General features: G+C 35.8%; 1 protein-coding gene across 4 annotated transcripts in view; it reads left to right on the top strand.

Annotated features, from left to right (window-relative positions):
- Positions 1 to 7,562, top strand: part of PCDH7 (protocadherin 7) — a 509,564-nt gene extending 502,002 nt beyond the window's left edge. For all 4 annotated transcript variants that reach the window (XM_072406348.1, XM_072406351.1, XM_072406350.1 and 1 more), the window contains one exon: positions 3,414 to 7,562. In XM_072406348.1, the coding sequence (XP_072262449.1) occupies positions 3,414 to 3,790 (377 nt within the window). In that variant the 3' untranslated portion in view covers positions 3,791 to 7,562. The remainder of the gene's footprint in view (positions 1 to 3,413) is intronic.
- The last annotated feature ends 18,578 nt before the right edge of the window (positions 7,563 to 26,140 follow it).

Genomic DNA, 26,140 nt, shown 5'->3' with positions numbered 1-26,140 from the left:
TTTTTTGCTATGCTTCACTCCACCCAAGCTGAACATGGCAATGAAATGTGAGTATAGGGAGGAAGACATTAGGGTAAAGCTGTTGCTTTGCCATTCATGGACATTGAATGAATCACAATACACATTTAATCCACTGATATTGTACCTTACATGTAATAAAACTGGCTCTTCCCAATAGTCAACAAGACTTTTGAATGGTTAGGATGGAAGATCTTATTAGACCTCACCTATTAGTGATATATCACCAGTGGCAGAATTCTTCATTTGACATGCCCCATAGAGTAGCAGATAATTTACTTCCTGGCCTTTTTAGCTGTCTGTAGCTATAACTTGCTGTTTGAAGAGACTGGATATTGGTACCATCACATATAATTCATTTATATGGTTTGCTGTGATTGGTTGATATCATTTTAATAGCAAACTTCCTAAAGTTCCATTTGCATCAATATCGTCTGATACGGACAGTCTGTATATATGTCAAAAAAAAGCAAACTGTCCAATTTATTTTATTCAGCGTAAGATTGATGTAGTAAAAAGTGTAATTGCTTCATTTGTGGGCACTTTACCATCAACATTATATAATATGTAATATACAATGTAACACATTGTACAAATTACTTGTTAGAAACATTAGGGATCTATATTGATGTATTTGGTTGCTTTAATTCGTCTGACTTTTTTTTCCATGATTAAAATGCTCCGCGCTCTGCTATAAATGTGACTAATATAAAATGTTTGTTCGTTTAAATGACAAATTATGTAATTCAAAGAGAATGTCAAAATATCCTGCATTCAAATGAATTTTACAATGATATATTATTGCGTGATAAAATGCTTTGAAAATGATACATTATGGTAAATTACTTAGGAACTCATATTCCCATTTCATGATATATACATACATAGTTTTTATTGAAATGCAGAAGAGAATTTTATGCTACATGATTCTGAAAAGCATCTCATCACAAACATCTTTTTTTCAATTACTTAATAAAACCGTAAAATGACCACTAAACCCTAACTATTGGATTGTACCGACATTTTGTAATAAGCAATAATAAGTGTATATTTATTCATTTTTATTAGAATTAAAAGGAAAAAAGGTTTGGATTTTTTGGTCAGCTTAATTATTTTAAAGGTTTAGATTTTTAGCTCATAACACTACATTTGTAAAGTCTGGAGCATTTCCGTATTGCTTTTATGCAGGTTGAATCTACTAGGTAATATGTATCTATCCTTGCTAGCGGATGTGGAGTACAGTAAATTGTATCCATCCTCTGATTACCAGCCGCAACAACCAGTCATTTGTAGTTTTCGCTGTTGAATATTGCTTATGAGTAGATTTTAGAAGTATTAGCATGGTTTGGTGACTGAGAAGAAGAATAAGGTGGATTTTGAAAAAAAATGTGATGACTGGAGAATAGAAAATGAGAACACATCTGAATTATGTATAAAAAACAGCTATAGGGACACATTTAAGGAAGCCACTGTTTTAGATTTCCTGCCTGTGTGATAAGGATAGAAGAAAGAGGACATGTTAAAGGAAAATCCCACAGCAAGGAAAAAGGAAAAGTATGGACCGAAAAGTCTCAAAGTGAGTTAATATAGATTAAAAGTGGTGTATGGAATATTGAGTTATTTTTATAAGAAAGAGACCTTTTGAGGGCTATAAAGTTAAAGGTTGGAAGCACTTTTTTTATGTACACTTGTACTATCCTGCCTTAGATTTGATTTGTTTGATGCTGAGACCGAGTCTTGCACCAGAAATTGAACTAGTTATATCAGATGCCTTTCTGTCAAATGAGAAAGTCTTTGTGGCCATTAACACTACTCTTATTGAACAGGAAGCCAGAACATTGGTAGGGTTGATTTTTTGTTTGTCCTAGCCCCTAGAAGAGAATATTAGTAGCAAAGTGAAATCCTAGTTCTAGTTGTAGTATTAATACATAATTTTACTTTACAAAGAGTAGAAACTATAATATGGAGTCAGTTTCTTTCATGACTGATGGATACTAAAATGTGATTGGTTTATAGGGGTGACAAAAATAAACACATTATTATTGATGTCTTGATCAATAATATGATGTGTGAATAGTTTCAAATAACTTAGATTATACTGAAAATTGAACTTTGGTGTATGACTACTGACAATAAAATAACCTACATATTGGTTTACATTTACTACAAGAGTTTAGGCTGTCTTAGCAAAGTATATCATTACTTCGCAAGAGAAGGTTTACTTAACTTAGTGAATGTAGTAAAACATTTTAAATTGTAGTAAGTTTAAGGTATACTTTGGACAATGTTTAGATGGTAGGAATGGCCCGTCAGCTTGGATTTCTTATAGATGGCTACCAATGGTTGTTCTTTTATGATACCTCTATTTTTTTAACTGGTGATTTAAGCAATCAAACTGCATAACAAAGTAGATAGACGCAGTGCAATTGAAGTGAAGTTTTTATGTAAAAAAACTTTTAATTGGCTCCTTTTATACTCACAAAGAAATGCTTCTTTTACTGTAAGGACACATTATTACTGTAAATACGCATTAGAAGTTATGTGTATGTAAAATAGTCTAGAATATCTTGTTATATCCCACGCTTTTGTACAGTTTTTATTATACTGCTATTACTGGTGGCTAATTTGTCATCACATTATTATTGTGAACTGTGCAAGTTGTCAGTTTTCATAGTTTAACATTATTCAAAATGGTATGCCATAGGTTCCCATAGTTGGTTTAAAGAAATCTCAGCTAGGCATTTTGAGTCCTCCTGCATATAACAAACCACAGCAATAGTACTTTAAAGTTTTTTTTTATAGTTTAAAACAAATGGCATTTTATGGAGTATGGGCTAACTGATTTATACTATCTCAAACAAAGACTTTTTTCGGTTACATTAGTTCTGCCTCTTAGGTTGTTTTTTTTGTGTTGGAAAGAACATAGACACAATAAATGAAACCTAAAGATTGCTATGGTTGAGCTCTGTATCTTGATTTTTTTGGGTTGTTAGGGTCTTCTGAATTCCTCTTGGCTTTTCTGATCTATGTACTTGCTTTTCATGAGTGATACAGAAGGTAATAAAAATTGTAAATGAGCATAAGAGCAATGACACACAAGCATGTGTTCCCTTTACCCATCCAATTCCAGCTAAACTCAATAGGGTATTCATAGTAAACACATATTAATGTTCTAGTAATCCATTAGTAACTTCTTGAAGTCTTTAGACATTTTAAGGTCAAGATAAATATATAGATTTACATGCAAATATATTGATTGCATACTTTTACACAACATTAACATGTTTAACATGCATTAGGCATCATATAATAAACCACTGTCTTGTATTTTAAGTTTTCATAAAGTTAAAATAGGTTCCATTGTATAAATAACAATGGTGTTCTTTTTGTTTCAGACTCAAGACCTTTGCCAGATGTAGCTCTGACTGGTAAATGCACAAGAGAATGCGATGAATACGGGCACTCTGACTCCTGCTGGATGCCAGTTCGTACATCACCTGAAAGGAAGCCGAAGAACCAGCCAAAGCTTTCCACATTTATGCCAGTCGATGAACGAGATAGCCAAGAAAAGCTTGCCAATGGAGAGGTTTCACTAATGGGAGATCGCAACAGGAATCTACTTAACAAAAAGCTGGCATCATATGAGACCTTCAGTGCAGCCACGTTCAGTAAAAGTGAAGAAGCCAATCCTGAGGATATTCCCCTTAAGCAAACAGGGGAGTACAAGCCATCTCCTGTCAACACTTTAACTAGAAGAGAAGTTTACCTGTGAGCTATTTGAAGCAGCAGGGTTCTTTCATATATATTACAAGCAAAGAAACAAGTCAAAACTTTATGGTTACAACAATATAACACAGAAATATGAGGGGGCCACCAAAGAGACAAAAGCTTTGCCTGCCACTTTTGCCTCCATATCGGGCACTTCATTATCATGTCTGCTTGACAATATTGTGATATACAGAGACCATTGTTATTACATGCATGTGTTAGCCTTTCCACTGCTATTCTTTTCACACAAATGAATCATTGATTGATGATTGCAAGAGAAATATAATGGCAACCGGACTGATTAACAGAACACAGATCACCAATGTTATTCATAGGCAAAAGCATGTAACATAGCATTCTAATTGTGTCTGATTGTGAAATGATTCATTTTTGACAGCTTAGTTGACTCTGATCAAGATATATCTCAACAGAACATTTGTTATAAACAGTCTTTTTCCATATTATATTCACTGTTTGTATTAAGCTTCATCAAATGGACAGCCATATTGACTAATAATGTCATATATATATATATATATATATATATATAAATATATATATATATAACAGAACACCCAATCTAAACTTAGTTCTTTGTGTGTAGGGTATATGTACGAAAGCATAGATTAAGCAAGCACAATGCTTTTGGAAGGAACCTTTCCCAACGTCAACTACTAAAAGGGTTCTCCCAGGTTGTTGTGCTTTTCTGTCTGCAATTGTTCTCCTGCGTGTGTTTACCTGGACTGCTTCACACTTTGAGAAGACTGTTTTCCAAAAAGCACCTTTCTGTCTGTTTGATGACAATTAAAAGAGCAAAGAGGCTTCTAGCCAATTAATGATATTCTCATTTGTGTAGTGCAAGTAACATTTTTAAACAATAAGTTCAAATACAGTTCAGAAATAATAAGTAGCATCATCTTTGGTCATTGTCATTCTCGAGTGAAACCAGCATCAAAAGAACAATCCATGCAATATGTATTCATGTTCATATACTGTATGTTTTTTGGACTTAAGAGCTAATATGACAAATAGCAAATAAGTATAATACAAGGCCTTCAAGAAACACATATGGTAGTGCAACATGTATGTCTGCAGGTACAAAAACCCATATGAATGATATGGTTTTTAAGCAAAGAATGTAATTTGCTCTATTGCCATGTGGAAAGCAAGTAGGATTTAGCCATGAAAGGAAAAATTATATCCATTTTTTCCAAATGGGCACCTGATTAACGGCCATAGTGTAAAATAATAACTGTAATTTTCAAGGGGGAAGTCCACTGAAAAATGAAATTTTTAGAAAAGGCATTGAAATAAATAATTGCCCTTAAATATTTTTATTATTGATTGATAGAAACTAGAAATAATATAGCATCAGCCTCATTTACAAAACTTCAACACTCGTCCAGGGCACTTTATGTTTAGTCAGGTGATTGTAATTTTCAAATCTTATTGGGCGCCTGGACAGCCTAAAATAGGTGTCAATTCTGAAAATGGGGATTTTAGACCTGGTGTGTTAGCTTTATGAATTGAGCCTGTTCAAAGGAAACAGAAATACAGTGGGAAAATAAATTTGCCTTTGGCAGATAAGAAGTGATCTATTTGGTTTATCCAAATTACAAGAATTCACCAAGGTGTACAGATCATTCCTGTTACCTAGGAGGAGACTGCAAACCAAACACTTATTATCCCCAGTGATCAGTAAAAGTCTCTCAGGTGACACTTTATATGGTAAGAGAATAAATAGTACACTTTTCAGACTTAGGGAAGTAAATAAAAAGCATTCAATTATAAGTAGTTATCATTTCCACTCAATTTATTATGCAAATACACTTAATTGTGTCTAAATAGGTTATTTTTATAACTAAATTTAATGCAGTACTTCATTTATTAAATGTAATATTTTGAGTGTGTAGCTGTTATTATTTTTTTCTCTCTTTGGGGGCCCTTTAGCCATTTTGTTTTAATTTGCTTTGTGCATGGTAGTTACAAAACACAGTCATACTAACATAAATGCACATTACCTGATAGACATAGACATACATAGGAAAATGGATCTGAAATATGACATCACTGAAGTTATAAAGTGTTGTAAAATTTGTAAGTACTTGTTGAAAACGACAATTCATCAAATGCTTTTGTATATGAACTATGGAGTTTTACTGCATGCATCTCCTGTCTGCATAGTCAATTATTTAGGCATACTTTATGCAAACCTGATTTTTTTTAACCAGTATACTTTATTTGCTTAGTAAAAATACAGTTGTAATAGAAAAAAATGGCATTAATGGAAACCATAGTTGAACATAACTTTTAAATCATTCAACATTTTTTTTCCTCCATTGGAAAAACAACCTTCTATAATACACCATCATTTTATGCAATTACATTTTGTTAGAGCTAAATCGAATTAAAAAGAAATACAACCTTTGTATGTACACATCATTTTTAGTGGAACAATCAATAAAGTAACCCTCATACTATCACATGTTGATTACTCTATTCACTTGGTTTGGCATGATAAAGAGAGCAGTATTTCCTTTTTTTTTTTTTTTCTTTTGTAATTTCCAATTTAATTTACATAGTTTCTGTATGTTACCTTTACATATATTTAAAGGTTTTGTAGAAAAAAAGTATAATGCAAACAAAAACAAAAACATAGAGAAAAAAATAAAAACAAAAAAGAAGTGAATGCAAATGCTGCAATGTGCCTTTTATACCTGTTATTGTTGTAAGATGGTGGTGAGATTTGAAAGATAAAGGGTACTGGGCTCATCCCTACTTGAACAATTCTTTGTATTCCATATGATTTTTTTCCCCATGATTTATACATGTCCAAAATGTGAAAAAAAACTCCTTTTTTAATGAGGACCAATTTAAACAAATTGTTTATTCTCTGAGGGGTTTTCAACATTGGTATGGAGGAGCATCCTTGCAATATGTGTTATACACTTGGGCTTGTGTTCTAACTGTACATAATATTGAGTACACAAGTCCAGAGTCAAGTAAGCAAATCACTTTATTTGATTATCTATTATTATTTTTCATCAGTTGTGTTTTACTGCTCCTCATCTTGTTTGTATAATATTCATACAAATACCGCATTAGGATTTCAGATGAAGTGTGCATGCCTTTTTACATGACATTTCTAGAATATTGCATAATAGCTTAACTACTTTATATGTGTGTATATAAGTAAATATGAATATATAAAGTCTGTAACCTCAATCCCTCTGTATGTTGCTCCTTCAGAACTGCATTTAATTGTATTGAATTTGATTCTGGACTGGCTGGCTTGCTGCCTTGAGTTTCAGAGAAAAGATGAAAATATGTTTTTTTAAGCAGAGAAAGGAACATAATCTAAACAGAAGGCTTTTTTTTTCTTTTTTTCTTCTCTATGAAAAACCCAAGCAGGGCAAAAGAAAGAACAAAAAGAACCACATTGGTTTTAGTTGCTATAGGCAAAAATCAACTTTTTTTTTTAACTTCAAGCTGGGATAGTTTTCATTATCTGTAACTTTCCTTAAAAGAACTGAAAACACTCTCATACAATGTGGTAGGATCTGTTTGTAATATTAATCATTGACTATTGTTCTGCAACTTGGATGTTGATAGTGAAGCAAAGAACAATTTAGTATTGTTTATTATAAGTCACTATGCACGCAGCTATGCTAAACAAACAAAATGTATTAAACGCTAGTCCACTTCTATTTATGAAATATTTTACATAATTTAATTTGCTTTTGTACAGTTTTCTGTAAATAAATTGCTTGCCATGATTATTTTCTTTCCTTTGGTCTTTGCAGATTAAAATATAATATGTTTAAAACCGTCTCCTTATTCCCCCCCCCCCCCCAGTGTGTTACCAGTATATTGGCCATTTAACAGAAACTGCAGAAGTTCCTGTGACATTTTGGTTAAAAGCTTCTTTTTTACGAATCACCATTGTAAAAGCAAGAAAAAGAAAGAGAAAATCACTCAAATGATTGTCCACTTTGTGATGCAGCCAGGCAAATACTTATGTTTAGATTATGAAAAATTACATGGATTAGCTTGGGTTTTTAGAACAAGGTAAAAAAAGGTTTTCTCCTGACCTTCTAGTTGGAAGTCTTCAAATTTTACAGAATGGAGAAAATTGAGCCTAAAGTGTAGTGACAACTACAAGCTTCACGTATTTACATTTCTGCACTAGACTGCCTTTTTACGGCAGGAAAACAGGAAATCTATCTATGTAGTTCTCTAATAGCTGTGGTTTTTTGCTTATTCCATCAAAACCCAAAATATTTTAATGTACATAGTATACATAACATACATACATACATAGCTGGATATAAGCAGTCAGATTACTGGATTTCCATTGGTCTTACTGTGTTCAGTAAGCATAGTGATACCAGCATTGGCAACAGAGGAGTCTGCTTGAACAGGAGTCCCCCCCGGTCCATGGCCGTCTGACAGATGGGCTGCGAGAGCATGGAGATCAGCGGTGGCCTACAGCTCTGGCTGGTTCACCCCCCAGTGAGGTCAGGAGAAGGACCCTGGTCGGGGGGGCACACCGGCCAGAGCCGCGGACCACGTCTCCATTGCAGGCCTAGGGAGGTGGGTGGGTTGTGTCTCTGGATTCTGGCGTTGTCACTCTGTGTCATATGTTGTCATATGTCACTCTGGGAGAAGTTTCTTCCCCTAGTTTAGTAGGGACAACTGTTCCAGCAACATCTTTCTGGAATGAAAATTTTGTGCACTTTAAAGAAATTTGCCCTTATTTCCTGTTTTGTCTTAAGGACAAAAAATACCCAGATACCCTTCTCAATAAAAAAAAATGGCTGGGAATACTTTGCAACACTTAGTTTTCAAAAAGTGACCATAACAATAAAATCCACCAAAAACATAATCTAATGTTTTTAAACATAACACTAACCTAATTCCTAAATAAGGGTTAATTTACCCCCGTTTTGTTGTGGGTTGACTTAGCACTTAGTACTATGCAGAACCTGTACTGAAATTGATTTTCTTTATCCTTATAATCCTAGACTTTGCCCACTTTAAAATGGCCCCAATCAGTATCAATAGTGAATTCCCACCATATACAGGGATTTTTTTCAGAGAGTAAAGTTGCTCAAACTTGCCACAGTTTAATGCAGGGTCAGCTGGGGCACAAATTTTGATTCTGGGTGTCCAAATCCAAGCTGACATTTAAGCAGTTGGCAAACTAAACTTACCTGTCCACAGCTGTCAGCCAATGCCTTCTGTGTAGTGTGTATGTTAATTACAGGGTCCTGCTGCCTCCTGACTTCTAGTATCTAGGATAAATATTGCACAGTAAACTCACTGGCAAGTTCAATGAGGAGGAGTGTTTTATTGGTTGGTGGTTGTCAAAGTTGATGTGATCACCATTGATCGTATATCTAATTCTTCCCCACTATATTCAAAAACAATGTTTTTCAAAAAGTTGTAAAGGTATTGATCTAGTTTTTACAGACAATTACCCCTCATGGGTTTATTTTAGTTAAAAGTTACAAGAATTAATCATTGCAAGTAAACAAATGCAATGATACTGTGGTGTGAATAGTAGTAGGTAGAAGCGAGTGAAATGGAAAAAATCAAATCTATTCAGATTGATCAAGACAATCCAACAAGATTAAAAATGAAATTCAAGTTGAAATTCATTTTTTTAAATGAATTTTGTTTTGTGAAAAAACACCAAAAATTGTTTCATTAGCCAATAATAAGAATCGTAGACAGCATGGAGAGCATAGAATCTATTATTCTGTTCCATTCACCTAAAAACAGGTGAATTTTAAAAACAACAATGGAAAAAATTTCCCATGCATCTAAAACTCTTTGCTGTGATGTTACTTTTTCAACAATATGAAAACTGGCCATTTTGTGCGTAAAAAAAATTGGCAAAACTTGCCTGTATATATCTGGAAATAACTGTTGAGGTTTCACTTGGTGAACAGTGACAATAAGAAAAACTATGCCAATATAATTAGCAACAATGGGAAAAAATGCCATTCTGTAACTGAAAAAATTGCTATGATTTCACTTAGTAATAGTCACAATGTTCCCAAACCTATTTTCCTAAAAGCACTTGCCGTCAAGTACTTTTCCTCCTAAGTATCAGCAAGTTATCGGCAAGCACTGTCTGGCTTCCTTTTTTTTAAAATCACATTTGTCCCTGTTAGATACAAAGTCTGTCCCTGACTAACATTATCAGAAAATGGCATTGCCCAGCCATACACTGTTTTTATAAAGTGCTGCACTGGGACAAGCTCTCTGTACAAGATGCAGCGGCCTGTTACTGGATGATATCCAGGATATCAGAATTTAGAATTTGATTTTGGATTGCTGAAATTTCAAGTTCTATTCTAAGGTCATGATAGCCTCAAATCCAAATCAGAAACGACTCATATCAGAACTATCTGACCACCAACCATGAAAAGCTCCAATACCTGTGGAACACTCCCAAATCAATAAAAGATCCAAGCCACACCAACAACATATGTACAACACCAGGAAATTAGGCAACTGTGCTTATATAGTATTTTTAGGAGATCTGTGTCATGATTGTCTGTGTCTGATTCTAAGTTTGCTTATGTGGGAAAGGGTAGGAGGGGGATCTTTCGGTGTGAACAAAAATTTGTAATAATCCACAATGATCAACCTGTAATAATCTACATTGAATCTACTTACAATAGATTTCCATTAACAGCAGCTTGGTCTTACAAGCAAATTAATAAACAGATGTTTTTACAAATGAATTTTATAAGTGTGTACATCTTCATGTTAGTATGAAAACAGAAACCAGCACTTAATGAGGAACTAAACTCAAAACAAAAAAAAATACACCTACAATCCCAGAGGGCAAACAGATTGCTCCGGGGGTGTCCTGCATCTGGTCCCGCGTCATCCCGGGGGGGGGGGGTGCTCCAAGCGCCACCATCTTCGTCTTTTTTTCCGGGTTCTTCATTCTTCATTCGGGTGACGTAGTATGAACAATAAAGTTTGCGGATCTCACTGAACATGTGTGAAATTGGCTAATTTGGGGGGGGCTTTGCGCCCCCATTCATTCTCGACCACCTAGGCGGTTGAGAATTAGGAGGCAGTGCTGCACCTTTTTTTTTTTTTTTTTTAAAGTTTTCCCCCAAAAAAAAAAAAAAAAAAATGAATTTTCACCTTACATAAAAGGGTTGTCTACCCTTTTATGTAAAGTGAAAATTCTGAGTTTAGGTACGCTTTAAGTAAGAAGACTGAGAACATGTGCTGCTAGCCTTGTATTGGCTAAACAAATGCTGTACCTTATGAATACTTTTTAGAAAAAAAAAATATAAAATATGTCTTACTACTACCATGCACCCTTTCTTCTTATCATTGTAAATCTAGTACATTAAGTTATATAAATGATAATTGTAAAAGCTTATATTCTGAAACTAACACTGGCTACTTTTGCTGAACATAATCTGACACTTATCAAACTGTCTAACCATTTAACTGTCTAACCACTATCATTATAACACACTCTGGCTAAAATCTCCCTCAGTCATGCATAATAATCGATTGCCTTATATTGGGAAGGGTTTTACATGATGGACATAGAATTCCAACTGTAGACAGAGACTGCATATACAAGGGAATTCACAGAGGTATACCTATCAGATTCTGCCAGTCTGCATCTCTCTGTAAAGACATAAAGATTTTCAAATAAAAATCTTGTTAGTTAAATCTTCGGATGAGAAGGAATGAACCCTTTACATAAAGCCTTGGCTGTTTTTTTTGCTCTGCATAGATGGGAATGGGTAGAATGCAGCAGAGCTTCTCCACTCCCCACATCTCCACCCTTACCATAAGGCTTTACAAAGTAAAAGCTGTCATTTAGGTCAGTTGCTTCATGTGTCATGACATTTAAAAACATAAGACCAATCAGCTTGTGCATTTGTATAGTCAGTGATAAAATTATTAGACTTGTTATGATTTCTTCCACCAATAATCCACCTTTTTAAAATCACTAGACTCTCTGTACTGTGCATATCCAATAACATTCACACAAGATTTGTTCAGAAATGCTCCCTGCTGGCTTTTCACACATAATTTATCATTTTGACTGAATGTATGTGGCCATGTTTTGATTTGCATAGACTGAACAAGCAAAAAAGGATAATGATGTTGAAAAAAAAATGTATTTGTGGGTTCAATCACACAATAGCAACATTTCCTCAAACATTAGATACATCAATCCTCAGTAGCTTGATCACAGCAATAAAAAACATATACTGTTAATTTTTTCTTATAGGAACACAGTAAAGCATCTTGGATATCCCCCATTGGACAAGACAATGGATGCCAACAATAAAGAATAAGACAAAAAATAAAATGCTTTCATACTGTGTGGCAGTAACACTGCAGCTTAGACAGTTTGACTGATGAGACTGTGCATATGTCAGTGATTTGTTATCACAGAAGCAGCAATATGGTGGTATGGCCCGAGCATGGTTACACCAAGTGACAATTACTGGTGCAAAAACAAAAAAACAATTTAGGAAAATTGAGAATTCAGGCAACCATAACCTAGCAACATTTCAGGATCAAGAATCAGCTGATCTGATGATAACTGGGTATAAAAACATTGGGACACTAGCATACAGCATACTAAATATTGACAATCGTGCAACAGGAAGCCAGATTTTCATAGCTAGTCCTGTTTTGACATTTCCTATATACTTACTTAAGGAATGGAGACTGTTTAGCAAAGTCAATGTTCTATGTGCATTTTAAATACCCATTCATGTGCAGGGTGAGATATATATATATATATATATATATATATATGATTGTATTATTATTTACATTGCTGGGTGAACAGTTAATAATCCCTAAATCAACCCTATCGTCCATGACTGTTATCCCACATAGCGGGAGTCAAAACAGATCTAATGCAAGATTCCCCAGCAGCTCTTTTGCAGATATATCATTATGATTTATCCTCTGATTACAGCAAATATAACAAAGGAAGCTTTAGTAATACAATGTACAATATATTAGATAACAATATTATAGATAACATGCACCTGTCCAGCCTACATTAGCCCATCACAATTGCCCCAACCAATCCACCAACAACACATTTTAGAATCCTAAAAATTAAATATTATTTCTAAAATATGAATGAGTAAAATTTTAGTGACTTTTAGCAATTTTATCTATGACCCAACAGCTAGACATGCAAGTATTTTTACTTGAGGGCACGTTTTGTTTTTATTATAGAGGAAATCAAATACGTTCCGGACGCTTTAAAGTAACAAAATATGTTTCAAAGTCAGAAATACATAAAATGGCACACAGTGTAATTCATCAACAGCAGTTAAGTAAAGGATATTTGCTGTTTTTAACTATCTAAAAAAAATTCTGAGAATGTTCACAGTTATTTTTATGACCATGTATGTTTTTTGTAATTATTTAGAAACAATAATTTTCTTCCTCATTTCCTAAAAAAATAAATAAAACAGACCCAAAGGGTGTTTCCGATCCCAAATCAAAAGCCAGCTAAGTTCCAGGGTAAATAAATATTGTCTAAATTATAGACCTTTTTAACATGGAGAAACCCTTGAAATAACTTTCAGGTCCAATGGGACCATTGCTATTATTACTTTATCTAATGCTCACAATAGACTGTTGGTCAGTATGAAGAACACTTTCCTGTCACCCTTACCAAACTGACACCAAAAAAAAATCATTGGTGTCAGTTAAACTGACCTGGGAGGCACAAACTGCTTGTTGTTCATGGAACCCTAGCAACCTCTGGAGGAACCCTGGTCTACAAACCTTACAAAAGCCATTTATATTCCTGCTTGAATCTTGGTGCCCTTTGCAATTCTACTACAAAAAGGAAGCACTCTAACTCAAAACACCAAATTGCCCCCAACTAGCAGAATAACCCCCAGACAGCACAAATAACCTCCACTTAGCATAATCAACAGGCAGCACAATGGTGTCTTCCAACAATAATACTTTTCAACCATTTTAAAAACCCCTAGCCAGCACAAATTACTTCCAACAACCAGCACAATGGCTTCTACCAGCCAGCACAAATAATTCGGCAATACCCTCACCAGTCGGCAATAACGTGACGCATTGATGTTTAGAAGACCACACACTTGAACAACCACTCCGGCAATGTTGCCTTTCTTCCACATTGCTGCCAAAACTAAAATGTATCTGTAAAAGCGGAGAGAAATCAGCTTAATTCCACAACACATAGCGTTCTTGTACATAGGCACACCGGAGTGCTGAGACGCTGTAATCCCTAATAACCCCTTGTTTTTGGGGCATATCACCATTGTGGTAGAATGTATTTTGCTTTAAACTACAAGTTCAGTTGGGCTTTAGGTCAACAGATCCATTCCTTCTATTTTTTAATATTTTTTGACACTTGTTGTTTAATATGCCCACACAATGAAATGTACCCATGTAAAGCAGCTGAAACGCCAAGGTGCTGTTGTTTACTTTTGTCATTAAGTGAGAGCACAAAGCACAAAAAATCTCAGCATCAAAGTACATCGTCTCTATATCCATAGCAACAGTGTAACTCCTCGTACTAAGTCATATTGATTAGCTTTCATGATTCTTGAAACATGAAGCTCCCAAATCTCACTAACTTCTTTCCCATGGCTCAGGAATTATTTGTTTATAAAATTTCAGTACAAGATATAACCACAACTAACATCACAGATGACAAGCCAGTGAATAAAGTCAGTGTTCAGGAATTGTTGCAGCCTCTGATCTACCAGTAAAGCTTGATGAGCTTATTGAACATGACCTATCATTTCAAAATGAGATACTGTAGTTCGTATGACTTGTTCACCCAAATATATGGAAGCATGTAAATGGATTAAATCTCCACACCTGCTACAAATCTAATAAGAAAAAATTATTAAAAGTAGTGGAAATACATGTTCTGTAGTGAAATATATATTAAATCACATTACATTTTGAACCATTACGAGCTGTTGCCAGCATCATTGTGTGCACATTATTAAGGATAGGGTATATGTTTTTAAAGAACTATTTAAAGTTTAGGTATATACCATGAAAAAATTGTAGAGATAAAAAACTGCATACTGAGATTTAAAGTCTTCCCCTAGAAGTGCAACTAAACCATAAAGGGGTAAGTGAAGTTTTGAATGCCCCTACCCTGGGAAACTTTGGAAGACACCCAAACCCAAAAGGATATTTTGTAATTTAGTATGCAAATATTCTCCTAAAGGGTGATTCCAGATATCGGGCGAGAATTTGGCGTGTGTACAGTCGGCGTCGTTCATCGTCCGTGGATCCGTCCTGGCGGATCCACGAACGATGAACAACGGGTGATCCTAATGCAAGGGAAGGGGGAGAGCGCGCAGCAGGGTGCTGCTCCGTCGCTCTCCCCCTCCCCTCTCCATAGAGCAGAACGGTGCTGTATGTACAGCACCGTTCATGCATCGTGTAGTCCTTTGTCGTTGGAAAGGATCGTGAAAGATCCTTTCCAATGACAAAAATTGCACGCATGTACACAGCTTTAACAAGTGGTGGATAGATGGAGCAGTCCCCTTACTAAAACTTAAAGTATCAAGCAGAATTCACACAGAAGATGGTCTAAAGGTCCATACCCCTACTTTGGGTTGTTCTCCTGGATGCAGTATCTTAGAAGCTAGAAGGGCTGGAATCTCCTGCCGTCATTCTGGAGATATTCAACACAGATTTTGCCAGTGTTGCTGTACTGAAGAAGGTTTGGCCTGGGATATACTATTGGGTCAGCCTCTGTGCATGGCTGGTCTGAAAGGAATAACTAAATTAGCTCTTGCCACTTTTTTCCTGGTGCGACTAGGTTCCTCTAAAATTCCCAGCCCTCAGATCACACTCCATGTGGCTTTTCTAGATCAATCTCCTCTATCCGATTACCACTTAGGGCTGCCTGTCTTGTGCTTCCAGCTTCCCTAATACACATGCCCGGCTCCTGATGAGCTGAGTTGCTCATCTTAATAGGGCTTCAACACCAGGCCAGGGCTACACAATGATATTATTACAGCCTGGTGTTGCCCCCATCCCAAGTGTCCCCCACTCAGTTTTCTAGCAAATGCTGCTTAGTTTGCCAGAATTTATAGTTTTATTTCTGCCTGGTAGTATAGTTCTTGTTGTACTCCTGGCCTACTCTCCTTGTCCCCCCTATCCTTGACAATTTACAGAATAAATGACATTTTATGATTAATATGTTTTTCACTGGTTATTTTCACAGCAGAAGGAGTTGGACTGGGATGAAATCTATAAAATTAAACATCTCTGGCTCTGTTTAGCCATGTTGGCTAATATGTGAGGTAGGGGTTGGATTATTGAACTATGAGATGAATCATTCTTGACAACCTTTTACCAGGAGAGTGTTAAGGCGTTGCTGGCACTTTTAGACCTTTGTCAATGTTTCTGGGTTCCTGCTATTTCATCATTTTGACATCAGTTTGAAACACTTCTAAAATTAAACAGATTGATTTGAGTCGACCTGCATTCTGGTAGATTTGTGACTGTAAACCAACAGAAGCCTGTTACACATGCCCAAAAACACATGCTCATTAACAAAAGACAACTTGCTCCTTGCACAGTGTGTCATGTATGGAAACAAGCAGTTTTCTCTTACAAACTGCCCATAACAATACAGACTGTTGGTAACCTAGTATCAGTTTAAAGAAGAGCCCTTGGGGGTGACTTATAGGAAGAGTGGAAACCATTATTTGCAGAACATCACATTGGTTCTCACATGCAGTGCCTACATGTTATGATTCAGTCATTAAAATAAAGTATGCAATCTTGAGCCTGAGATATCCTGAAGAGTGTTCTCTGTATAACCGTTGCAAAAAACTTCCAGATTGTCATATTGTCAAAAGATTTATTTCAATGCAATAGTGGTTTTAGTACTTTACCAATGTTCATTGGGTTAAATAGACGGAAATTCCCATATATACACTCTAAAATCTTTTGGAAATGTTTTAGAAAAGTATTGACTGTTAATGCCACAAGGATGGGGGTTGTAACGCCATATTAATTCCCATGGTTTTGGAATAGGATAAAAAAACATAACATGAGGTATCCACCAACCGTAATTATGAAGGCACAATATGGGCTAATCATGCTAAGCACAAAAATTCATTTAGATCTTGTCTTTTTTCATTGTAATATCAATACAATTAAAAAGGAAGTTCAAAGTCAGATGCCTCATTACTATTTACACAATACTCGACCTGGAAAACTTTGATCAAAGGTACCGTTATTAATTGAATGGTTCATGCACACCTGCCTATTTTTAGTGCATTTGATAAACTATGTCACGACACTTCATTATTCTTTTTCTAATGAACTTCTCATTATTATCCTTTGCACAAAGTACAATGTGCATGTTTGTCTGTAGATGTCCCCACAATAAGTTGGTACATATATTCATTTTTACTGTATTCATTTAGCTAAACCTGATTTCTGAGTTTAAGATTTCTTTTCCACACTCTTAGGTTTACCTTGCTTCTGTTTTTATTTAAATTTATTTTAACTCTCTTTAACATCAGCCTCTGTAAAGAAAAAATATATGGTGCAACATGGAAAGAAGGATCTGTAAGGCACCCCTTGTCAAATCCTATTAATATGGAGGGCTCCTAAGAAATATATCTTCTAGGTGTCCCCAGCCTACAGAAAGTATGTTGTATAAATATGTGGTAATCTTACCGGCATACATATACTTGTGTATGGCATCAGCATTGAGGAATGCAGCTAATCCTTTTGCTTGCATCCTTATAATTATGGTCACTGGTCAGCATGGGTCAAGCTCTGACCATTGACTCATGGCATTTAAAACTCAGCACTTCATTTGCAATCTATACCAGAGCTTGTTATATGCATTAATCCTAATTTATTAACGCTTTCCAAGGCTGAAAAGGATACACTTTCATCAGTGAAGCTGGGTGGTCCAGCAAATCTAGATCATGAATCTGGTCCAGGATTGAAAACATTTGCTAACAAATAGCAATGACGTTCAAGAAATCCATTCCAGGTTTTCCAGATCACCTAGATCACTGATGAAAGTGTATCCTCTCCAGCCTTGGAGAGCTTTATTAAATCAGGCCCAATGTATTGTAAAAAATGCTAACAGGTAGACAGTGATGCAGAAGGGATTGTGTAAATCTTATATGCAAGTACAACTTGTGTATGGTCTTCGGTAATGTAATTAGTTCATTCTTATTCCTGTTATTTATTTATTTCCTGGCCAGCCAATAAATATATTTAAAGATGGAAAACCCGGGAGAAGATCAGGAGAATAAGTCAGTGGTGGCAACATAAAGACAAGGAAGACTGTCGACATTGCATCGCTAAAGAATGGAGGGACTTTAGCACATCGTGTGTAAATGTGCTTTGCAGGTGCCCTTCCAGCATGGCGTGAACTTGAGATTTAAAGATTTCCACTTCTTTGGAGAGATGTTCTATCAATTATTGTGAGAGGTTGTAACAATCCACTACTTTATCTGACAATGAAAAAAAATTTGCTCTTAGATACACTTTTAAAGCTGATAAAGTAACTGGCTTCAGCAGGAATCATCTTTAGAAGAAAAGTATTTTAAAGCTATCTAGTACTATAGAAAAAAAATATCTTTGTAAAACAGTGTACAGGAAAAGCCCGCAGATAGGAATCAGGGTCCTATTCTTTGGAAGATCACATGCATATTGCACCATAGGAAGGCCTTTGCACTGCAAAACCACATGTTGTAAACCATCTTAAAATCTGCTTTACTATGTGCATTTAGAGAGGCTGCCCTCAATTGACCAAAACCTGCTACAAGGAAGAAACTGGTTTGGTTATTATTATAGGTTAAAGAACAGACAGAACATTTGACAAAATGCAATGAAAGTTTAGAAGCAGCAGCTCTCTGTTGTTTTAGATTTTATTTTGTAGCAAAAGATCTCTGATACTGGGAAGGGAAAAGTTCTATCGTAGGTCACTTCTAATCAAGAAAATGTAAAACTCACGTGTACAGTATGAAATGGCACTGACTCGTTTTTAAACGATTGGCATTACGTGACAAAAATACGATAGAAGTCAATATAAGCCTTTAAAGGAAAGAGGTGATACAGGAGGGAGCAGCAACTAAAAGCTGAGGATGTGATCTTAGAGATGGCTAACTGCAATTTAAAAAAATTCACTATTTTCTGTACAATATACAGCACTATAACAGTAGGCACATACACATAATTTAGACCAAAAAATCATGAATACTTTTTTTTAATTTTCATTTATAGTTAGGAAATACTATAATATACTATATATATTGTGTTCACACATAAAAAAAAATAGGAGAAATTATTAAATATTTTGGTCAAAACTCAGGACACCCCCACATTCCCCCACTTTACCACACTGGAAGATACTTGCACTCCAATTTTTTTTTCAGGTGTCTTTAGTCTTTCTTTACCCTTGTCTTCTTCCAGCAGTGTGTAAATCCAAAATGCAGTAGACAATAGTGAGAATGTAAATGTGATATTTTAATATTCTTTTTACCACTCTGTATAGTATTTGCAGTGTACCTGTTGGTAAAAGTTATGAATTTCAGCTGCAAACAGAATGAAACAACCAGTTAGTTGTAGGAGAAAAAAACAAAGAAGTTATACTTAAAGCTACCAAGCCATTAAGTTATTTTTGTTTCTGAAATATGCAAAACATGTGGTGCACTTTGGACATACATGTATTGAAACGGTATCTACTCTGAGCGTTATAAACACAAAGTGCTAGTGGGATGTATATGTAAGCACCAAAAGAACCTTTACATATTTTTAATTAACTATGTAAATTGCATTGCCACTCAAAATGAATGGCACTGTATTGCTCTAATAAATATCACATCCATTGTATTAATATTATTATAGTACATTGTAGTAGTCATTTTTATCATTTTTGAACCGATGTCTTAAGAATGCTGTAGAGAAAGGGGGATATTATTTGTGGTGCAGGTAGCCACATATGTCCCATGCATAACCTGATTAAAGATCCTTACAATCAACTATTCTAAGATATTGGGGTTCAATGGGCTTGAGCCTGACACACGCACCAACATTTAAAGGGCAGCATTATCACACAGGACACTTTTGTGTACTACAGGTTGCCATAAACAATCCACATGATCGGGGCCAAGGCAGAAGCTGCTTTAAGCTGCATCAAAGCCAATCACTGACCCCCAGCACTCTCCACCTTTTCCAGTAATTGACAAAGCAATATATTTTGAGAAATGACTGAGCAAGGTGCATAGTGCAATATAAGTGTACTCTGAGATAACACCAGAATGATAAGGAAAAGATGAGGAAGAACATGAACAAGATGAATGGCACAGAAAACATTACTGATAGAGGTAGACAGATCTGTGCTGGATGCTTATCCAAAGGTCTCTGCATGGGTTCAAATGGTGGAATATATATATTCTTATCAGAGAAATATTTTACTATTAAAAATAGGATTTATAGCGCCAACATATTGCGCAGCGCTGTACATTAAATAGGGGTTGCAAATGACAGACAGATACACACAGTGACACAGGAGGAGAAGAGGACCCTGCCCAGAAGAGCTTACAATCTATGAGTACCAATTGCCAAACTATGATGATCCAGCTGTCAGAAATGTATTGTACCATTTTAACCATTGCAATGCAAAAGGAAAAAGTATAACCTACAAAATTCCACGGGGATGGGGAGTGGGGGTGTTATGCGCTGATGTCTCCCTTTAATTAAATACCATCAGTAGTGAAGGGTAATGATAGCCCCAGCACTGCATTGAAAAATCTAATAGTAATATTATTTATATAATATTATTATTATTATTATTATTAATAAACAGGATTTATATAGCACCAACATATTACGCTGCACTGTACATTAAATAGGGGTTGCAAATGACAGAAGAATACAGAATACTTGTATTCTGTATACATGTGTCAGGATTGTAATGATTTTGTAACGCTCTCAGATCAATGTGTTTGATCTGATCCGTAATTGCAAATGGTCAAACAAATCAGTATGTAAACTTCTTGTATATAACTAGTGTCTCATATTATAAAATAATTACATTGGCCTTTATGCTAGTTACAGCTAAATGATGCTGCATATGTCTCAGGGATAGATTGCAGTGTCTGTAATTGCAATTACAACAGTAATTTTATTTTCCAAGGGAACATTTTTACCTAAATTTAGGAGAGAACCATAAAATTGATCTACTTTTATTCTGCATTAGAAATAATGTTCTTGAAACATCTCCATGTGCCTAAACAGCCATATGCTAGACTGAACTCTAGATGGCGCTGGGATGCAAAAAAAAGCTGCTTTGCAACATGCATGGCAGTCAAATTCTAAAATCAGAAGCTGATACAACAATTTATCTGATCAGGCTGGTGAAGATGGTAAAAAAGAAACTGGAATTAGAGAATCTGGATATATAACATCCAGGAAACATAAAACTACCTAATATCTCTATTACAAAGGCTTTGATCTTGCAGTAAGCATACAAATGATTTAATATTCATTGCTTATTTCTCAGTATTGGTAAATCATTCTGATGGACATACTCGCCGCTGATCAACAGGAGTGACTGGGCCTTAAAGGCAAATAAGTGTAAGTACTCCTACCTCTTAGATTGTAAGCTCTTCAGGGCAGGGTCCTCTCATCCTCCTGTGTCACTGTCTGTTACCGTCTGTATTTGCAACCCCTTACAGCGCTAATATGTTGGCACTATATGAAAACTGTTTATTAATATTAGTAATAATAATAATAATAGTAATATTAATAATAATAATACTTGAATTTGACTTGGTAGTCAGCCCTTTGCAGTCCCTGTACAACAGAGCTAGGAGAGGGTAATAAGAAAGCAGAACAAGGCCAAAAAAATGAGAGAGTTAACCTCATCAGTGTGCTGCTTCAGCTTTCAATCTTCATTCACAGGCAGCGGAGAATAAATGTATATTAAAGTAAAATAAGCCACTGTCCAGGAAAGCCGTGAGCAATGAAAATAAGAAAAGATAAGTTTGGTAGGGGCTGAAACTTCAGGACGGACAAGGGTGAAAAAGTGAGTTTCTTACTTAATGGGTGTAGACTGGATGGATTGGAGGGGGCTTTAGAGGCAGACTACAGCAGTGGTCGCCAACCTTTTTGGACCCATAGACCACTAAATTTACTGGCTCCGGACCGCTTGTGTGTGGGGAGCTGGGTGTCACTCAAAAGGGAAGAAACTTCCCCTTACAGTGACGTCATGATCCCAGGTGGGTCCAGAGACACTGCCCACGGCCTTAAGCCTGCAATACATACAGGGGACATGATCCGCATCTTAGGCCAGTGCGCCTTCCCCCCTAAGCGAGTTCCTGACCCAGCTCGGGGGTGCACCAGCCAGAACCGCAATCCACCAAAATTTTCCAGTTGGTGACTGCTGGACTATAGGACAAAACGGGGAAGAGGCTCTTTCCCGAGCTAGTGAGCATTCAAGGAGCTCCCTGAATGCCCTCCCCTGAGGAATTGTGATTATCCAGCTTTGTTGCTTGACACTTCCAGGCAGGCTGATTGGTTGGTGCCAGAAAAGTTTTAGCGTGTCAAACAGTGGATATGGGAAACATGTTTGGTAATCTTCATAGTAGGGTCCAGTTGGGGTGATTTGGGATTGGCTTATCTTTTGCACCCTCACATACCAGTGACCCAAAAAATTATTTATATTGTTTTCAATAAAGATTTTTATGGTTAAAGCCGTGATATTTGGGTCAGCACTTCTGCAACATTCTGAGGCTCATAATTACAGCTCACTGGTCATTTAGTTGGAACACTGATAGGAGCTCTTGTGTAAATTAAACAATGCTAACAAACACTGCTTGTACTGTTCTTACAAGTTCATTGTGCTTACAAACACATACATTTTTTTTTAGATCTAATATTCATTGTTTTTGAGTTTCCTTCAGTCAGCCCATAAAGTCAATAAAAAGAACTTGGTACAATAAATTTGATTCCTTTTACACCAAGCTTAATAAGCCCTAATTATTCCTTCTTCCTCCCTATTGAATCCTAAATAATATATTTCAAGCTTTTTTTTTATTATAGTTTTCCTTTTTTTATTGTGTTTTGACTATTTTTGTTCTTGTGTGTTTTGTTTGCTCGATTTCTGAATGACACATTATAAGATGCGCTGTGTTTAAAGAGTATCTAAATCCCCCCAAAAATTGAATATACAGCAGTTTACCAACCTTAGATAAGTTGGCTGTATTACGTTTTCTATTTTTTCTCCTACAAATAAAATACTTACCATCCCTTTATATCTGCACATATTTACCCATGGTATCTATGGAAGGACTTCTCACACAAGCTGGCCTTTTAACATGTCAGTCTTTGTTAATCTCCTTTACAGGGTGGATAGATGGAGTTAGTAGTTTACATAAGATAAGGATGTTTGTGAATTCTTTTCAGTACCTATAAAGTGACAAGGACACTGCATTTCAGGAATGATCAACAAGCATTTTCTAAACTTTTTCTTAGCTTGTAAAAATGTTAACAGTACAGCCATTGCATCTTAAGAACTGGCTTTACTGGCTGGTGTTGGGATATGTACTAAAGCTTTCCAAGATTGGAGAGCCAGTCCAGTCCCGAATTGAAAACATTAGCCAACTAAATCAAATTCCTTTTAGGAAATTAATTTATTAATTAACTAACTAATTAATTAATTATTAATTCCAAGTTTGCTGGATCACCCAGGTTCTTCAGTTTTAGTCTATCTTCTCCAGTTTTGAAGATTTAATAAATTATGTCCAATGAGTAGGACATGTAGGTCTACTTTTCCCTACCCTAGATCTGTGACTATAAGCTCATCCTCCTTCCACTGTTTTTTCTTCTCCTATCAGCATATTTTTGCTAGCACATGAGCATTGCAACACATTTGATCGTACTACCTATCCCAGTCTGAGTATTGCTATACAGGGAAATGCAAAAGGCTGAAATTTGATTATATTAAACTGCTTACACTACCCCTGCTTTTAAAAATGCACTTATTAAAGAATACCTGAAGAGGCAAAGGAAGAACCCAACAAATAACAGGACATTTGGAAAGTATTTCATGTTCAATATCTGTCTCATATTAATGTAACGAAATATAGCCCCCCCCCCCCCCACACACACACACCACACACCACAGACCACACACACACACACACACACACAACCCACCCCCAGACCTAAGCATACTGTCACATGTAGACATGTAGGTAGAACAGAGTTGCATGCCATGCCAAGCCTTGTGCAAATACTGATTTTAGACTAGTTGCTATTTACTCGGTACTCGGGGGAATGTTGCAAATGCATTTGGGATGAGGATAGGCTCTGGTAGGATGTTATGTGCAGGGAACAGTGCAAGTGGATGATTTGCTCTGTTACTTTTCTTTGCATAGTTATAGGGTCACTTTAATAACATTTCATGTATAAAAATTGCCAGTCTTTTAAATTAGCACACAAAACCAGTACAAATTTTAAGAATCAAAAGCAGCAGCATTCATTATTGATCTGTACTACATTAGTGAATCTGGTCCATGCCCTGCTTAATTTACCTAGCCCTTAGAATGATTTAAGGCTACTAGCTAATCTCTCAGGTATCTCTGGCAAAGGACATCTATTCTGCATGCGTTTGCTCAAAATATTTAGTAAGGCAAATCTAGCTTTGTCTTCTCTGAGCTGATTACTACTAACAGGTATGTATATATCATGAAAAAATAGTTTGAAATATGTTTATCTTTGTTTAACTAAAATAAATAGAAAAATTGTATATGTATTATTGTATTTGTACTCCAGACATAGCCCCAGCCAGACTCATCCATCCTCCTTACTACTCCTCTCTGCAAATGTCTTGATTGGCTTCCACTTCACTTCAGTATCAACTTAAAGGTAATGTGCTTTGCCTACAAATCATTCCACAACTCCTGCTCTCCTTACATTTCCATCCTTATACATAAATGGTATCCTAACAGATCTCTCTGCTTTAATGACCTACTAATGACATCCTCACACATAACCTCTTATTCTGCACAGCTCTAAGACTTTTTGTAGGGCTACCTCTCCTCTATCGCATTCAGTGTGCTCCTTACCTTCAACATATTTAAACACATCCTACAAAATCCCACCTCTTTAAACTCACCTACACATCTTCCTTTTTCTCATAGCCATCACTAATTGATCTAAAATCTCCACCACCTATTGCATACTATGCTCCTTCACCTTTAAAATTCTAAACCATATTGATCAGGGTCCTCTGATCCTCCTGTGTAATTGGACTTATCCATTATGCATCTGCAACCTTTACTTATTGGACAACACTACAAAATTTGGTATCTCTTTATAGATACAGATAATAATATTAATACATTTTATTACAAATGTGGACTGCTTTACCCTATAAATTAGTTGTATACATTTTCACCATAGGAGATTTACACAGTTTTGATAAGAAGAATAGCCAGTGTGGTGATCTGGCTTCTCTTTGCTGCTAATAGGCTAACCATTGATATTTGTACTTGTTACATTTAATAAATAAGTTACTACTTTCATTGTTGATTTTTTTGATATTTGTCTACAGTGCAGTTATATGCCTTGCGGGAGTTACTGTTGAGAGGAGAGGTTCAAGTTCCAAGGACTTTTTGCCCACTTTTATGTATCTGTATGTCAAAGTAACACACTGTACTTCTTGTGCAGGGTTTGTTTCTTGTAACATTGAACACAACATATTTTAAGCATTCTGGCTATTTAATCATCTATTCCTCCTTAGCAGAGTTGCCCCAGTCTCAATCTTTCTGTTGAACCGGTTCGTTGAGTCAACAGTCTGGAGCTCGGCTGGACACATAAAGACTTCTGCTTAGCTTGGACAGATTTGGACAGCAACTACGATTTTCTTTTCACAATCTCCAACTCTGAAGCTAGAAATACACAAATCAGTTTTAGTTTGATTGATTTCAGTTTGATCAATGTGTTTGATATACATAAGGACCCTCGGTTTTAAATCAATCACTTCCACTACTGCACATCACGTTCAATGCCCAATCAATTCCTCTATAATGATTTTTTCTAAATGTAATGTTTGTAGCGCAAATAGTTAGCTATATTTGCACTTGAACTCTAAGCTAATTGTGAAAAATGTGAACATACTCTAAAATGGAAGAAACAAACATCAATCAAGGGGTCTCCTTATTGATCTTTGTACAATCAATGGAAATTTGCCATCTTTGAATTCAGAATCGTTTTGAGATTGTTTAAAAAAACAGTCAAAGGGGCTGCTTGATCAAAAGGAAAAATCAACCCA

Source organism: Pyxicephalus adspersus, chromosome 3 (genome assembly GCF_032062135.1).
Source record: "Pyxicephalus adspersus chromosome 3, UCB_Pads_2.0, whole genome shotgun sequence".
Classification (NCBI taxonomy): Eukaryota; Metazoa; Chordata; class Amphibia; order Anura; family Pyxicephalidae; genus Pyxicephalus; species Pyxicephalus adspersus.
The sequence above is the reverse complement of the archived record's forward strand: the minus strand, read 5'-3'. Positions and strand labels throughout refer to the sequence as shown.